Genomic DNA, 18,108 nt, shown 5'->3' with positions numbered 1-18,108 from the left:
GTTACTGTCGAAATTGCGAACAAAATTTATACTGTTTTCATTATTTATATTACCTTCGTTTTTAGCCAGGTTTTTAAAGTGTTTAACAAACTCATTTAATTCAATTGTTTCTCCGTCAGGATTTGGTGATCTTTATTTGAACATTTTCCAAAAGTCTTTAGGTGACTTAGATTTCATGCTATCCATTTTGCGTCCTAAAGTTCTATTAAAATCTGTCTTGCATTTACGACAATAATATTTATACGATTTCTTTTTCTCTAATACTGACTGTCGATTGCTCTCGTTATTAATTTGGTTATAATTGTACAAAGCATCCTTATATTCTTTACGTTTACTTTTGCACTCCGCATTATACCATTTTTGTTTATTTTTGCCATGTGAATCGAATTGATTTCTATCGCAGTTAATAGTGTGCGCAAAATAAGGATTACCTTTAGACGTTAAGTATTGAGTAAACATTGATGCTAGTTCCTCTGCATCATCGTTATTATCTATCCCTCGTTTTAAACTTAACTCGAGATTCGCAATGTCGCCCGATAATTCTGAAAGGAACGCTTCCTTGTGAATAGGATTCCATTTCACAAAAGTTTTACGTCCTCGCTTATATGTTTTGCTAGTTGTCCCAATTTTTAAACTATATTCAAGGGGAGCGTGATTAGAAAATTCATAAAAATCTTGTATTGTAAAGTGCACGATATTTACAAAATTTTCCGAGCGTGTTAACAGATAGTCAACTAAACTCTGCCCATTGTGTGTAAAACATGTTATTTTACCAATATTATTATCGTTATGTAATCTACTGTTAACAACTCGAAAATTTGTAGCCAAACATAAATCTAGTAATGCGTCCCCGAAGCGGTTTGAATTCAAATCACACGTTGCCCTAGGCATAGGATGGTCAATGTCTATAAAATCAAGATTACTTAAACTACGATCATATGCAATATAATCTAGTTTTCAACCAATTCTTGCATTTAAATCGCCCGTTACGTAAACCGCACCTAGCTCGCTGAAAGTATTAATATCAGATTCAATAGTTTTAAAAATATCTCCATCAAATCGTGGGTGAACAGGTGAATTTTCAGGTGCAATATATGTCACAGCAATATACATGTCATTTTCAGTATTAAAAAAATGTTGATCAAGTTTAATCCATAATAGACAATCTATTTCATTTTTAACAACTGAAACCCCTTTTCGTATATTATCGCGAATATATACAATAATTCCACCACTTGCAAGCTTCGCACGCTTATTTTGATAACGTCTATATGAATGTATTGGATCACTAAATCCAGACAATTTAATATTCGATTTTGAGTTTGTCCATGTTTCAGTTAAACAAATAATATCATATTGTGAAAGTAATTTTACAAATACCGGTGATGAAGACTTGTCCGTTGTGAGCCCCTCAACGTTCCAGGTTACACATTTCACAACACTCCCACATTTCTCCTAAGCATTCGACTTGTATTCACGTCCGTCGATGAATAATTTATCCAGCCTCAGGTAGGTCTCCTTATTCTCTTCTCTCGCCTTCTTCATGATTGGAATAAGCTTTTGTCGGGTTTCCATTACCTCCCTGGGGTATTGTTCCGATATGCCATACGGGGTCCCTTTTAGCTCTTTGGATGCCTTCCGCACTTGTTCTCGATCCGGATAATAAGCAAATTTGGCTACAATAGGCCTAATTTTTGCGCTGTTATACCGACCTATTCTATGAACACGGTGCAATTTAATGTCCCTGGATGCGTTCTCGATACGTAATTTTGATTCCGTGAAGTCCAGTATTTTTTTCTCACACTGTTCATCTTTTTCCTCGGGAATTTTGAAGAAAAGAAGATTATCCCGAATGCTTCAACAATTAAGATCAGTGACTTCGTGCTGCATGAGGCGTTCATGGTCTTTCAACCGTCCAGTTAGAAATTCAATTTCCTTTTGCTTTCTGTTTAAATTCTCCAGCATAGTACCGTCATATTCGCGGCTTTGTTCGATTTCTCTGATTTTGATCTCAATTTGTGACACTTTTTTGTCCATACATTCACATTTCACCGTAAGCGTATTCATTGCTGATTGAATGGTTTCTAATTGACACAGTTTTTTATCTATACAGAAGTAGCTTCTCCTTCATCACTGGTTGATGGACCTGGTGCTGTCATGTCTGTGACCTGTGACTCATCCTCTGGTACCTTCCTCTTTCGATAATACCCCAAACGTCTACCAGTGCTGCTTGTCTGCCAAAAATTGAAAGTCAACATATATGCTGCAATTATTAATTAATATACCATGTGCTTGTGAAGTGAAGTAAAATCAATACCCTAAAAGAGTAAATAAAACAACTGTAATATGATATACTGCACAATATCATATGCACCAACAGATATGTTTATAGTTAAAATAAATAGGTAATAGAAGTAAAGGGAACAAACCATCCACTCCATTATGGCATCATCTGGGTTGAATAGGGCAATGCTGGGGGCCTCAAGGTGGATGGCGACCAAATCATTTAATGTATCAGTGCTCATCTTTCCCCTTCTCTTATGCTTGATAAGCTTCATTGCACTGAATGTTGTCTCATTTTTAACAGAAGTCGGTGGCAGCGCCAGCACCAGTTCCACAAGCTTTAGGGCCAAATCAACATCCCGTCCATGCATCAGACGGAATATGTCTGGCCATTTCACGCCTTCTAGGGAGTCTGGATACCTGAAAAAGTATATTCAAATAAAGCTGAACATGAGCAAGCCTAGTATTCATTTTTTATAAGAATCAAAATCCTACAAAACCTCACTTACTTTTTATACACATGGTCTCGCAGAAGTTTCCAATCCTCCAGAACAATTTCCTCACTGTCAAACTTGAGGACATCTCTGAAGTGGCCACACAAAATTTTGACCTCACCATTTCCATACTCTGGAAGTAAACACAAACTAATTTTATTTACCAATATAGTTGACAATAAGTGTGAATCTTCTGTACAATACTAGTTCACAATTGCATTTCAGAGAAGTACTCATAATGAAGAGAAATAAATGGGGATATGGCTGAAGCCATATACCAGTAAAATTGAATACCATACACTGAAAACTGAGAAATAACCAATAAATAATAACAGAAAAATACAACACTAACAGGAACACCATAACACTTAACAGACCTTTCCCAAGAAATTTGCTAAGGCACTGGGGCAAATAGTCTTACGCGCTTGTACTGGGTAACCACTTGAATTTGTTTAATTTTAAGGTACTTAACTAAACCAAATCTTATTGAACTTAAACTTTAACTTGAATAGCTTTTGAATCTTTCTTAACATCTCCTTTTTGATTATTTTTTGAATACATGTTGAAAGATTATAGCTATACAAATTGGTGTAAACATTGAATAAATTGAATAGTACTAAGGCATAGGGGTGCCCTGGTGCTTAAAGCACACATGGAAATGCCTGCATAACTGTGTTATACGTTTCATTGATTGGTCTGAAGGCCAATTGTTCAGTCCAGTTATTTTGGTAGCTTCAATGACTGGGTCCTTCTGCGGAAAGTGTTCCTCAATTTTGCCTATGATAGAGTCAACATTTTTTTCAAGCACAGGTTGTGGTCTCTGACCCCTAAATGTCAACTCAATGCCATCATAAGCTTTGTCAGAGAGGACTTGCTCAACGTCAGCTATTAAGCACTCTGACTCCCTGAAGCAGGAATGGTTATTTTTTTTTAACTCTTTAACTACATGTATTATTAAAACGTGTTGGCACTATATTTTAACATACTTACGACTTCAAGGTCACAAGGCCTTTCATGGTTACAGCTACCCTAGAGTAAGCATCAGCCAAGGAAACCTCCTACTTCTGTAGATACTTTGACAGTCTCATCAACATTGAAACCACAGCCTTAATAAAATGAAAATAATTTAATAATGACAGCATTTAAATAGGAAAGAATTCCGTTGTACATGTAATATCCAAAAGCCGGTATTTAAAAGCAAGTCAAATATTATATTTTGTCAAATTTTCGTTTATGAAATTAATAAATGAATATCAATAATAAAATAAGCAAATATAATTAGATAGCAATTATTGTTATAAATACATTTAAATTAATATCAAACTAGAAAAAAAACTGTTATCATTTTAAATTACCTTGAGCTGTAGCAAGTAAAGGATCAAAAAGCCATCTGTAGCCAGCTTGGCAAACCCCTCTGCCTTGGCATTGTCATGGGATGACGTCTGTAGCTGGTACACTAGCACTCTGTAGCCTTTAAAGAAGGCTGACAGTGAACGGTCCAAGTGTGGCAACCATCTGGTCCCACCGATGCGTGTAGGCATTATAGATGCCTTGAAGCCCATCATGACGAATGCTCTCTGAAGCGCTTTCTTCTGTTTAGGGGACTTGTGGTACAAATAATACAGTCCAATAAGTAGAGTCATACTCTTTTCATACATGTTTATGTTTGTCAGTTTTACGGCATCTTTGAATGCCAGTTCGAGTCTGTGAGCTAGACAGTGTGTAGCTACTAGGTGTGGCCATTCTGCTTTCAACAGTGTTGCAAGTCCAGTCTTGTGACCTGAAATTTGAAATATAAATGAATTATTTTAAAGAAACTAGTCTAATACTCTATGGTAACAAACACGTAGATTACAATTTTAATTTAATGTGGGAATACATATTCAATGAATAAACCAAATAAATAAAAGACAAGAACATACAATTGATGAACACAAATAATGAACATGTTTGAAAAATGTCGGCTGAGGTATGGAACTCATGACTTAATAGTCATTCAAGAGTTATTTGCACGAGACGGCGTAAATACCTTTCCTTTCATATATAGTATTTTAATGTGTAAATATATAACTTTTTTTTTCAGATTTTGTTATTGACTGCCCCTTTGGGACGCTTCAACAAGCCATAGCCCCTTTAAGCGATTATTCATTCAAAATTGCATAATATATTTGTTTGTTACTCATCATGTTTTTGCTCAGATTTAAAGAAGGATTTACCAACTATTTTTGTTGTAACATTTTTTTAGCTTCTGCAATGTATTTATTTCAGAGTTGTGTATTTATTTAAGATTTTTTTCAAATATGTGCAATATAAAATGTATTTGTTAAAGACTCAGAGGCAAAGTGCAATATATTTAATAAGATTTATTATAAGCTTTACATAAGAATTTTATTTATACCCTGCATATTTGCTGCTCTATCTGCAGTGAAACCGACGAGTTTTGACTGCATTTCATCTGTAATGTGAAGTTTTGCAAACACTTCCTTGACATGCTCATGTATGTGTTTGCTGGAGCCAGATTCGGCACAACCTATGTGCAAGAACGTGTCCTCAACACGTCCGGAGTGAACAGTTCGAATGTAGATGTTTTCAAGATCATCTCCCGTGAAATCAGTTGAACCATCAATTGTGAAACTACAGAACTGTGTATTCTTCAATTTTTCTACAGTTGTTCTTTGCACAACAGTTGCAAAAGCTTTTGTAAAAGAAGCAACAGCTTTGTCATTACGATAGTTCACACCAACATCCAACCCCTTGGCCTCTTCTAACACACATATGGTACTGTATGTTCTAAAACTCATGTGGGTTTTGGCCAGTGCATGGGCAGTGCGAAATTTGATAGCCAGACTGTTGTGCTGACTTTCATGCAATGTTCTTAAAGCTTCAGCAGCCTTACTCTTACAGGATGGTTGTAATTTCACCTCTCCTATCTCAATGTACCTTTTATGCACGATGCTATCATCATGTTGTTTAACAGACTCGAGCTTAAAATTGTCTGTGCCTTTTACAATCTCATGATTGTACAACAAAACCCACAAATCTTGTCAATAAATCATATTCAACACTGGCTGCAGTACTATTTGATAGTAAACGTGCAGCTGCAGAGGCTATGCATTCAAGTTCATGTCTTAGATCATGCAAAGATTGATATGTACAGGATTCCAGCAAACCGATAACCCTATTCAGTCTATTGCTAAAAGTTTCTACACATCCAGGATCCATTCTGGAGCATTGATTTGTAGGGGATAGCTTCGATCTGAAACAATATTAAGGTAATTTTGAGGTAATATACATGTCTAGTATGTGTCATATTGATAACAATTGTTATAACAAAGCAACCACAGTTTAAAACTGCCTCGACAGCTCAGTGGTAGTCGAGCGTTCGCCTCAAGTGCATGAGGTTGTGGGTTTAATCCCTTGCCGCATCCTACCAAAGACGTATAAAAACGGTACCAGTGGCTACCTGAGGTTAACGCTCACCACTAGTGCTGCAACAATATACCGGTATATCGGTATATATCGCAATCCGCATATTGTATTGTGATACAATTTTCATCATACCGGTACGAAAATTCTGCAAAAATTCATCACATTTTGTCCAGAAAACCCATCCGAAATAATGATATCAAGGTAAACTAAACAAAATGGTGTTTAGTTAAAATAAATTGTTACATAAAAATAGCATTCTAAAAAGTCTAATATACGGAGTAGTGTTGATACATGGGAGTCCGCAAGATCTGATTTTGCATGTCATACTGTTACATTTAAGATGAAGCTTATGGAAATACGAAAAAAAATGAATTACATAATAAAATTGTAACTTGATGTTATTATAAACAGAAGTAATAATGATCAAAAAAACATTATATAACTGCATTCTGATAAGTTAAACAACCGGCTTTTAACATCCACAATTCTCTTTCGGGTTATTGTTCTTCTTAATGTCTTGTCGGCTTTCATAATAGATCTCAAAATGGCAGACGAAACAAACGCCGAGTTGGACTGTATAGACAATTCCAAGGGAAAAAAGAATTGCCAATAGGATATAACTAGAACCTAAACATACAATACAAAGGTTGTGTTCGTGTAATTAAGTTGGTTTTGGTGATTAGCTGGCGATTTATAATTCTGTTACAAGTTAGCAATATATTGCAATACGGGTTTTTGAACAGACAATATATAGCAATACGTTTTTTGGCGTATTGTTGCAGCACTACTCACCACTATGCAGGAAAGCACTGGCTTCTTCTCAAAAAAGAAATAAGACCCCCGTGGTGATGGATTCCAGGAATGAACTTGTTTCACAATCTACCTCGAATAATTTACCATAATCTAACCATTACAAATCATTATAACTATAACAAAATATCACACAGATGCCAAACAGTCTTATTTAAAAAAAAAACATTTAAAAGGGGATCAATACAGGATTCCTCTTTGAAGTAATGTTCAACACAAAATCGCTCTCCTGTGCTTCCTTGTACTCTCATGCAAGAGGAAAGCCAAGTCTAAATTGTACGTCTTTGATCAGAGAGAACACTTTTGAACTAGGTTAGATGCTGAAAATATATATAAATCCACCACAAATTAGTTAAACGTAACCATGCTGAGTCCGGTCTGCGTTCAATAGATAATGAGGTCAGACTTCCATGTTAAATCAGATGTTTAAACCTAATATGGTAATGAAAAAAAATATGTAAATTTCTGATGCATTGTTTATTTACATTGTGTTACAAAGTAAATTGTTTACAGCACGCAGGTGGTTGAGAACCACTTATTGAGTAATACGATGCGTGAAACAACCATCTGCATCCATGAATATAACAATGATGATAAAGATATATTTTAATAAATCGTTACCTTAATCTAGAATCGTCCACAATAATAGAAGGGAGGCTACTACTAACGACAATTTGTACCCTAACACCAGTTGCATTGTAGTATGACAATGCGTTGTAAAATGTTGAATTGTGATTCGTCGACTTGTGTTCTGTACAATGGTATAGTGTAAACATGTTATATGCTGACTTGTAGCAGATTACTAATATGGATCGTACAACTTTAAAAATATTCAAGATGCTAATGTAGTTTTTCATCGACTACTTTCAGAGAGATCTACTATCTTTTATTCATTATTATGATTTACAATATTAGGTATATTTACATGTAGACTTTATATATGCGATATCTTCATTTTCAGATCTGTAGTTTATGAAGTTACATGTGTGTATTTAAACATTTAAACCTGTGGAAGTTTAGCAAACGGTAAATTTACTTCAATAACAAAGTGCAATTCTACACATGCGTACTGTGCATTTGTAGAATCGGAACATACAACATTTTACACTTAACAATTGTACAAAACAGATATTTTAAAGTTGTAATTAAGCATTTTAACAATTCTCTGTTTAACAAATAAAATACTATTATAAAAAAGGACAAATAATGAACAAGAACATTGGGTAGAGTCAAATCAGTCTATTCAAGGTTTTAAGAGCTAAGGTCAAGGTGACCTGAAAGGTTTTGGTCAAGGCTTTAAGGTCGAGGTGACTATCACACTTAGTGTGAAAATCGTTTCCGATCAATAACTCGTCAACAAATTAACCGATTGGCTTGATACATGTACATCACTTCTGCATTGGCCTTGGACAGTATATGATCCCTATTGAAATTGTAATCACTAGGTCAAAGGTCATAGTCACTATCACACTAAGTGTGAAAATCGTTTCCGATCAATAATTCGTCAACAAATTGACCAATTGGCTTGATTCTTCACATTTGCATTGGCCTTGAACAGTAAATGACATATATTAAAATTGAGGCCACTTCTTCAAATTTCAAGGTCACTATCACATTAAGTGGTATCCAATCAATAACTCGTCAACGAATTGACTGATTAGCTTGATACTTCATATGTGCATTGGCCTTGGACAGTAGATGACCCAGATCTAAATTGAGGTTACTAGGTCAATGGTCAAGGTCACTATCCTATTTGATACTTTTCATGAACATTTTCCTTGGACAGTAGACTGATGAACCCAATTGAAATAATTTACACAGTAAGTGTGAAATAGTATTTTAATCAATGACTTGTCAGCTTATTCACTGATTGGCTTGATACTTGTCATGTGAAATATCCTTGGACTGTAGATGACCCCTCTCGAAATTGGGGTCACTAGGTAAAAGGACATGGTCACCGGCACAATAAGTGGGAAAAGCGTTTTTGATCAATAATTCGTCAACGAATGGACCGATTGGCTTTTTACTACCCTTGCGCATTGGCCTAGGACAGTAGATGACCCCTGTCAAAATTGGGGTCGCTAGGTCAAATGTTAAGGTCACTGTAACAATAAGTGTGAAAATTGTTTCTGATCAATAACTCATCAATGAATTGACTGATCTGTTTGATACTTCAGATGCTCATTGGCCTTGGACAGTAGATGAACCCTATTGAAATTGGGATCACTAGTTAAAAGCCCTGTTTGGGGGGGGGGGGCATATGCCTCTGACTGCAGAACACTTTTTCTCATTGTGTGTAGTATAAAGTAAATTGCAAAATATAATTCTATTCTTATTTCCCAATTTTTAAAATATCATTGACTCTAGGCTTGCTTCTGTATGAAATGTCAATATCACGCATGAATAAACAGTAGACCAATCTCTTGGATTCTCCAGTAGACCAATCTCTTGGATTCTCCAGTAGACCAATCTCTTGGATTCCCCTTTAAAATATTTGACAATGGCGTCTTTTCTTGTCCACGAATAGATCAAGTGACAACAACAAAAGCAAAATAATCACAATAGGTTAAATAACAACAAAACATATTGTGAGATAGTAGACCAGGTTGCATTTCATAAGCCACTCATCACAGGCTAGATTGTTCATTTAAGAGACTTTATTTAGAAATAGAGGACCTCTTCTAAGATTCGGGGTTATTTTGCTTTGCATCTGTCCTTTGGTCCGTTTGTCGGTTTGCCGTAGACCAATTGTTTCTAGACAATATCTAGGGAATGCTTTGACCTACAGCCATGCAAATTGTTTTATGGTTACATCGAGGAAGATGAAGAGGCCAATCCATCTTGATAATAGTTCAACCTTTTAACATGAAATTATAATGGTGTATATGTAGTAGTCAGGTTTTGAACATTTAATACACATAATAACAATCTTATAAGCAGATTTTCAATTATGATGAAACTTAGTAATAATGTAGTAACATAAGGCATTGTACAGATATATTACAGTACTGCCATCATTAAATGCATTCACTGATTGAATTTTAAAACATTTTAGACAGGTGCTTGCAAAAAACAGTCCCAGCCAGTTTATTAAACAATAATTTATATGATTTTCATTGCTGGCCAATTAAAAAAAATCTGGAAGTCATGCCTGTTTTGTGGGGTGGAAGAACATTAATGATCTTTTCTTGTATTATTATGCATAGTGTTGTCAAGGTTTACAATATCAAAAGTGAAAACAATGTAAACAACAAGATATGTTTTCTTAGTACATGAATATCTCTGCAATCGTGAATTTGTCCCGAAAGTGTCAAAAATTACGAACAAACATACAGAGTTGCACGAGTTTCCCTGACGATTAATATGTTACTGTAGACGTATCCATGTATCATCAATCCTTTTTAGTTACGCTTATCACAATTGAAAAAGATATGATTGTTTGGTTAAAGGGACATGCACGTGGGCAAAATTACATGACGATAAATATTGATGTAAATTGTCAGTCCTCTAGTAGCAATACTGTTTATTTTACAATCGACACATATTTTAAAATGTAATTTTTTTATAAAAATTAGACTTTGCTACAATTATAACTAGAAATGGCGCAGCAGAGGCCGACGTGTATCCCCACGCAGCATGTTTGACCCAGGGGTGCCCCAGGGTTGGTAATGGGGTCATGCATAGTTGAGATTGACCGTATTGTCATAAGAGAAGTTCAGTAACAATTAGAAGTGAATCGGTGTAGAAATGAAGAAGTTAAGTAAAAGGCAATTTTGGGTGGGTGTGGCCTATGTGGGTGGGGCGCCCCAGGGTTGGTAATGGGGCTATGCATAGTTGAGATTGACCGTTTTGTCATAAGAATAGTTCAGTATGAATAAGAAGTAAATCGGTGTAGAAATGAAGAAGTTATGGTTAAAGGCAATTTTGGGTGGGTGTGGCCAATGTGGGTGGGGCGTCTCAGGGTTGGTAATGGGGCCATGCATAGTTGAGATTGACTGTATTGTCATGCATAGTTGAGATTGACCGTATTGTCATAAGAGAATTTCAGTTTCAATTTGAAGTGAATCAGTGTAGAAATGAAGAAATTATAGTAAAAGGCAATTTGGCGTGGCTGTGGTCTATGTGGGCGGGGCGCCCCAGAGTTGTTAATGGGACCATGCAATTAGTTGAGATTGACCGTATTGTGAAAAGAGAGGTTCAGTATCAATTTGAAGTAAATAGGTGCAGACATGAATAAGTTAATGTAAAATAACGTACAAAATGAGTGAAAATCTCTGACCCGCCCGCCCAAACCCCCATAACTTTTGACCCATTGGTCAGATCAAAATTCCAAATAGTGCAGGGTCGCACATATGCTCATAGCTACCATGTGTGTTAGTTTCAAAGTTCTAGTGCTTAAGTGTAGGAGGAGATATTGGCCAGGACGGACAGACAGATGGACGGTGGAGATAACCACAACATCCCCATGCTTTTCAAAAAGCGTGCGGATAATGAAATAAAAAACAGAACGAAAATATAGAGGTGCGCAAGCTCACATGCCTGGTTACTGTACTCGTAAAATTCAGGAATACGTATTGAGTTATATACGACAGAAAAGTCACACGTATGGATGGAAGAGTGCAAATCTATATACCCCTAGCTATTAAGCCAATGAAAAAAGCATTCATTTATTTTCCATGATTGTGTTGAGCTCGACTATTATATATCAAATATATAGTGGAGCTATCATACTCACCCTGGCCTTGGCGTCGGCATTAGCATCTGCGTTAGCGTTAGCGTGCAAATGTTTAAGTTTTGTACTACCCCAAATATTTTCATTGTGCCTTATGACATATTGCTTTCATATTGCATACTTGTTAATCATCATGACCCCAACCTATAAACAAGAGCAGACAACTCTATCAAGCATTTTGTCATAATTATGGCCCCTTTTCCACTTATAATATGCAGCAAATGTTAAAGTTTGTGTACTACCCCGAATATTTTTAATGTCCCTTGACATATTGCTTTCATATTTATGCCCCCCTTCGAAGAAGAGGGGGTAAATTGCTTTGCTCATGTCGGTCTGTCGGTCTGTCGGTCCGTCCACCAGGTGGTTGTCAGACGATAACTCAAGAACGCTTGGGCCTAGGATCATGAAACTTCATAGGTACATTGATCATAACTCGCAGATGACCTCTATTGATTTTGAGGTCACTAGGTCAAAGGTCAAGGCCACGGTGACCCGATATAGTAAAATGGTTTCAGGATGATAACTCAAGAACGCTTAGGCCTAGGATCATGAAACTTGATAGGTAGATTGATCATGATTCGCAGGTGACCCCTATTGATTTTCAGGTCACTAGGTCAAAGGTCAAGGTCACAGTGACCCGAAATAGTAAAATGGTGTCCGGATGCTAACTCAAGAACGCTTAGGCCTAGGATCATGAAACTTGATAGGTAGATTGATCATGACTAGCAGATGACCCCTATTGATTTTCAGGTCACTAGGTCAAAGGTCAAGGTCACAGTGACCCGAAATAGTAAAATGGTTTCCGGATGATAACTCAAGAACGCTTAGGCCTTGGATCATGAAACTTGATAGGTAGATTGATCATGACTCGCAGATGACCCCTATTGATTTTCAGGTCACAAGGTCAAAGGTCAAGGTCAAGATGACTCGAAATAGTAAAATGGTTTCCGGATGATAACTGAAGAACGCTTATTCCTAGGATCATGAAACTTGATAGGTAGATTGATCATGACTCGCAGATGACCCCTATTGATTTTCAGGTCACTAGGTCAAAGGTCAAGGTCATGGTGACCCGAAATAGTAAAATGGTGTCCGGATGATAACTCAAGAACGCTTATGGCTAGGATCATGAAACTTCATAGGTACATTGATCATGACTTGCAGATGACCCCTATAGATTTTCAGGTCACTAGGTCAAAGGTCAAGGTCACAGTGACAAAAAACATATTCACACAATGGCTGTCACTACAACGGAGAGCCCATATGGGGGGCATGCATGTTTTACAAACAGCCCTTGTTTGCATACTTGTTAAACAACATCACCCCAAGCTATAAACAAGAGCAGACCACTGTATCAAGCATTTTTACATAATTGTTGCCCCTTTTGTACTTAGAATATGCATATTATTTATAAATATATGTTCAAATTTGCGTACTTCCCCAAATATTTCCTATATCCTTTGACATATTGCTTTTATATGTTGCATACTTGTTTACCAACATGACCCCAACCTATAAACAAGAGCAGACCACTTTATCAAGCATTTTTATATAATTATGGCCCCTTTTACACTTAGATAATTGAAAATTTTGCTTAATTTGCCATAACTTCTTTATTTATGATCACATTTTATAATTACTTTGACAAAACAACACTTGGAATACCACAATGGATTCCATCCAAACAATTCCCCACTAAGTTCATCTTATAAATTATTGATTATGAACAATTTCCCCATGATGGCTTATGTTATATTGTCAAGCACTCGAATAGTCAAACGCGCTGTCCTCTGACAGCTCTTGTTATTTGACACTGTATACTTGTTTGAAGCATTACATTATTTTACTGACTATTCCTTGGTATGTACATGTATTAATTATTTATTTCAGCAAGTGCAGTAAAATGACCCCGATTTCGGAGCTGACCAACTCCCAGCCCACAGACCTACAGGGACTGTCAGAGGAGCTGGAAACTGTCATGGGGGGAATCAAAAGCCTACAGATAAATCAGGAGGCCAGTGTTCAGTCATTGCAGAGAACATACAAGGAACATGGGGCAGTCATGATAGAACAATTGCATGGCAACTTAAATACTAATATAGATAAGTGTTGTAATAGTTCTGTGGGTACATCAAACAAAAATTTAAAAGAAGAAATGTGTTGGAGTGTTCTTTCTATCTTGAATGAATTTGATAATATTACTGTGAAGGAACTAAATAAGATGAAAGATGAAGTTATAAGCATAAAAGGGTCAATTACAAGTTCTATTCATAAATGCACCAGTCTTCACAATGACTTGTTGCAATTACTTGAAATCTTTCAGAAAATTGGAGATAATAAGGAGCTCTGCCTTATAGCCAGCATAAAATGTAAGCATATAATACAGCAGGCATTGACTCTGCTTGGAAAGTCAGGCAAGGTGTTTAAGGTCCAGGGGAAGTCTGAGTACAATGTGAGAATACCAAGTGATTCAGTTACATGTGATATCTCAGGCATATGTGTTCTTCCAGATGGACAGGTCCTGGTTGTAGACTGTACAAATAATAATGTCAAGCTGCTGAACCAGCAGTACCAGGTGGTGAGTCACTTGGATGTGAATGCTTGGCCATTTGACATTTGTTTGATCGCACCGAGTGAGGTTGCTGTGACTGCTAGCAACATACATGAGGTCCAGTTTATCACTGTCAACCAGGGAAAGCTTGTTCCTGGCAGGAAGTTTCAGTTACAACATGAATGTAGAGGTATTGCCCATCAAAATGGAGACCTTTTTGTCACCTCTGGTATAGAACTGTACAAATACACGCTGAATGGGAAACTGATCTGCAGACTCTATAAAGCTTTGGGTTATAATACAGGTAAGAATCATGGTGAATCCATCCTGATAACATTTATATTATGTACAGGGATTTTTCTAGCCATTGTGGGAAAAGGAGTCTAGTCAAATTGTGTTATTTTAAATCCATACAATGACAAATTTGGGAATTTTTATTGACTAAATGAACCGAATTGGGATTTATTTTTTTAATCAACAGATATTGACCCATAAGGCCTTTATCTTTTTTTTTTAAATCATATAAATTATAGTTATATACTTTGTGAGATGAAAATAAAATAAAATTCAGATGTCATAGCAGAAAACCCGCTGATGTATTATAAAAATTTTGTCCTATAATTCATATGTGCCCTTTGAATGCTACAGTACATTGTAGCCAAAACAAGATTCAGAAATATTGATTTATAAACATGAGTAATGAAGTATTTTGACTGTCACTACATGACATGTCTATAAATAGAAACTGAGTTCCTGGGAGTGAGACACTTTCTGACCTGGTCTTAATTTTGTGGTTTTTAAATGATTGTACATGTACAATATGTTTGATAGATTGAACAATTTCATAACACCATATAACAAAGGTACTCTTGTGGTTGTATTCTTTTATGAAGCGTTCAAATGTATGTATTAATTATATTGTAATTATAGTAGTACAGTAATTTAAACATTTTGCTGTTGAAATTGGTTTGGTAACAAACTAGCTAGAAAAGTTTCAATAACTTTTGTTTTGAATATTATTTTTCTTGTTATAAACACTTGAAGAACACAAATAACGATGTAACACGGCACATGAATAATGTCTGCTTTGGTCAATTTCACTCATTTCAGTACATAGTTATCATATGTATACATGCATGGGAAATCTATTCATGCTGCACATAGTAACATGAAGCATGTTGATTGAACTGTGCAATTGTTTTTGTATGTGTAATTGTTTCCATCTGTGTAATTGTTTTGCTTCAATTTATATCTAACTCACCAGTCGCATTTAAACATGTCAAACGTTAACACAATAGCTCTGCTACTTAAGTTAATTGTCACGCGTAGCTATTGAATCATTGAAATGTATGCATATATTTTAGATGTGTAAAAGCCTCTTTATAACAACATATGCGTAATACAATATCACTGCAGTATGTTTAATAAGATTATTTAACATTGACAGTAATTCAATATCTTGATGTTACTCTGTTTGGCAGTATACAAGTGTGCTGTGAGTCCCTTAGGAGACAGGCTGTACATCAGCAGCTACCTGCAGGACAAGCTTCTCACCCTGGCCAGGGATGGCACACTCCTGGCTACATACACAGACCCAGCACTAGGGTGGCCACATGGTCTACATGTGACCCCTGCAGGCCAGGTGCTGGTCTGTGGATGGCAGTCCAACACTGTACTACAGGTGGGCTGGGAGGGAGAGAGTAAGCTGGCTACGCTGGCTACTCAGGAGGATGGAGTGAGGAGGCCACGGTCAGTCTGCTACAGCAGCACCACATCATCCATCATTGTGGGACTGTGGGGGGACTACATCCGGGTGTTCAGAGTGGAATAGTGTGTACATGTATGTATTAGTTGTTGTAATTAGTGATTAGTATTTCAATGACAATGTGTTGTTAAGCATATGAACATAGTAGTGTGTGATGTTACAATACAACATTGTGTGTGTAGTTAAAGATACACATAATTTATGTGCACATATTGTTATCTGATTATACAATGTGAATGTTTTTGTTGAAACATAAGATGTAATGCATATTATGTTATGTTGTCATAACGTTTTTGTCATTATGGTCCTAAATTTTAGTTCTTGTAAACTTTCCATGAAAAAACAAAGCATTTCACATGAAATTTTAACATATAGATGCACATGTACATAGCAACTAGGGCTATTTTTAGACTTTCATTTCTATAAATACCATGCCATGTAAGAAATGTAAATGGATGAATACTTTCATTTATAAAATATGAAATTGTTTAAGTAATCTTTCGAGTAGTATATATTAATACTTTTCGCATTATTTACAGATAGGTAACACTTTTTATGCCCCCTTTCGAAGAAGAGGGGGTACATTGTTTTGCACATATGTCCGTATGTCCGTCCGTCCACCAGATGGTTTCCGGATGATAACTCAAGAACGCTTAGGTCTAGGATCATGAAACTTAATAGGTACATTGATCATGACTTGCAGATGACCCCTATTGATTTTCAGGTCACTAGGTCAAAGGTCAAGGTCACGGTGACTCAACTTAGAAAAATGGTTTCCGGATGATAACTCAAGAACGCTTATGCCTAGGATCATGAAACTTCATAGGTACATTGATCATGACTCGCAGATGACCCCTATTGAGTTTCAGGTCACTAGGTCAAAGGTCAAGGTGACTTGACAAAGTAAAATGGTTTCCGGATGATAACTCAAGAAAGCTAACGCCTAGGATCATGAATTTTCATAGGTACATTGATCATGACTTGCAGATGACCCCTATTGATTTTCAGGTCACTAGGTTAAAGGTTACAGTGCCAAAAAATGTATTCACATGATGGCTGCCACCGCAACTGACAGCCCATATCGGGGCATGCATGTTTTACGAACAGACCTTGTTAAATGTGAGATTTATTAATTTGTCGTATTTTATGTTATTGAACATTTGTTATTTATTTTTTATTACATTTATATAAATATGTGTGAGTCCTAAATATAAATACAATAAATACATCAATCTATTCTGCTTTTCCAGTGGCTGCTGAGTCAGGACAACAATGATGAGGATGTGGTGGACAAAAATGACCTGAGTACGCAGAAGGTAAAATAGACGTTTTAATTGAAAGGCCTTTTCTTGGCTACTTTGGGAAAAAAATGCGATTTTGACATTTTTTGTGCGAAAAGTTTATTGATTTCAGCAAAACTAATATAATATAACTCTTTCTAATACTTCAAATTATGAAAATAAAATCATAGTATGATAGTAATATACTTTTCTAGATTTAATTGAAATATAATTGAGATATATTAATCATAAGGCACTTATTAAAAAAAGAAAAACGCTATTCGTATGGGTCCGTTTCACTTGCCCATAAATGTACAAGGAAAAGGCATGCTTGTTTATTTCCTATGTATTATGAATGCAAAACAGATGAGGTGGAAAAGAACAGTATGAATTTACATAAGGTAAACTATCCTTTTTAATTGTTTGTAAACTGTAAACCATTCATATTTGTCTGCATGAAATTTCCTGGTTGAAAAGACTTTCGTGGACACAGTAGTTAAGCGTGGATTGCTCAGTTTGGACAAATAAATGAGGAATTTGTGTCAGTGTGTTTGTGTTAAATTTGTGGATCTGTAAAGCCTTACAATCAATACACAATAATGTCCCAATAAAAATAATGATTTGACTGTGTACCTCCGTATTAAGAATAATAAAGATGAATTGGACAATACTGATACGATTTAACAAAAGGTAAAATGACTTATTTTACTTGAGAATCCATAACGCAAACCCTTCTTCAGATCGGGGCTTTCCAAACCTGAGTA

The 18,108-nt window shown here is 36.0% G+C and overlaps 1 protein-coding gene and 1 long non-coding RNA gene across 2 annotated transcripts in view; one reads left to right on the top strand and one right to left on the bottom strand.

Moving 5' to 3' along the window:
- LOC127862722 (uncharacterized) overlaps nucleotides 1–18,108 on the top strand; it is a 185,654-nt gene that overhangs the window by 16,597 nt on the left and 150,949 nt on the right. The window contains exons 2-3 of the mRNA XM_052401984.1: nucleotides 13,639–14,603; nucleotides 15,781–16,139. Of these exons, the coding sequence (XP_052257944.1) occupies nucleotides 13,639–14,603; nucleotides 15,781–16,130 (1,315 nt within the window). The 3' untranslated portion in view covers nucleotides 16,131–16,139. The remainder of the gene's footprint in view (nucleotides 1–13,638; nucleotides 14,604–15,780; nucleotides 16,140–18,108) is intronic.
- LOC127862925 (uncharacterized) lies at nucleotides 2,141–3,880 on the bottom strand. Its single transcript, XR_008040857.1, has 4 exons — nucleotides 3,768–3,880; nucleotides 2,793–2,910; nucleotides 2,430–2,703; nucleotides 2,141–2,234 (listed from the first exon to the last, which is right to left on the bottom strand). It is a non-coding gene; the product is annotated as an uncharacterized LOC127862925 (long non-coding RNA).

This window comes from Dreissena polymorpha, chromosome 1, assembly GCF_020536995.1.
Source record: "Dreissena polymorpha isolate Duluth1 chromosome 1, UMN_Dpol_1.0, whole genome shotgun sequence".
Classification (NCBI taxonomy): Eukaryota; Metazoa; Mollusca; class Bivalvia; order Myida; family Dreissenidae; genus Dreissena; species Dreissena polymorpha.
Note: the sequence above shows the minus strand (reverse complement) of the source record. Positions and strands in the feature narration are given on the sequence as shown.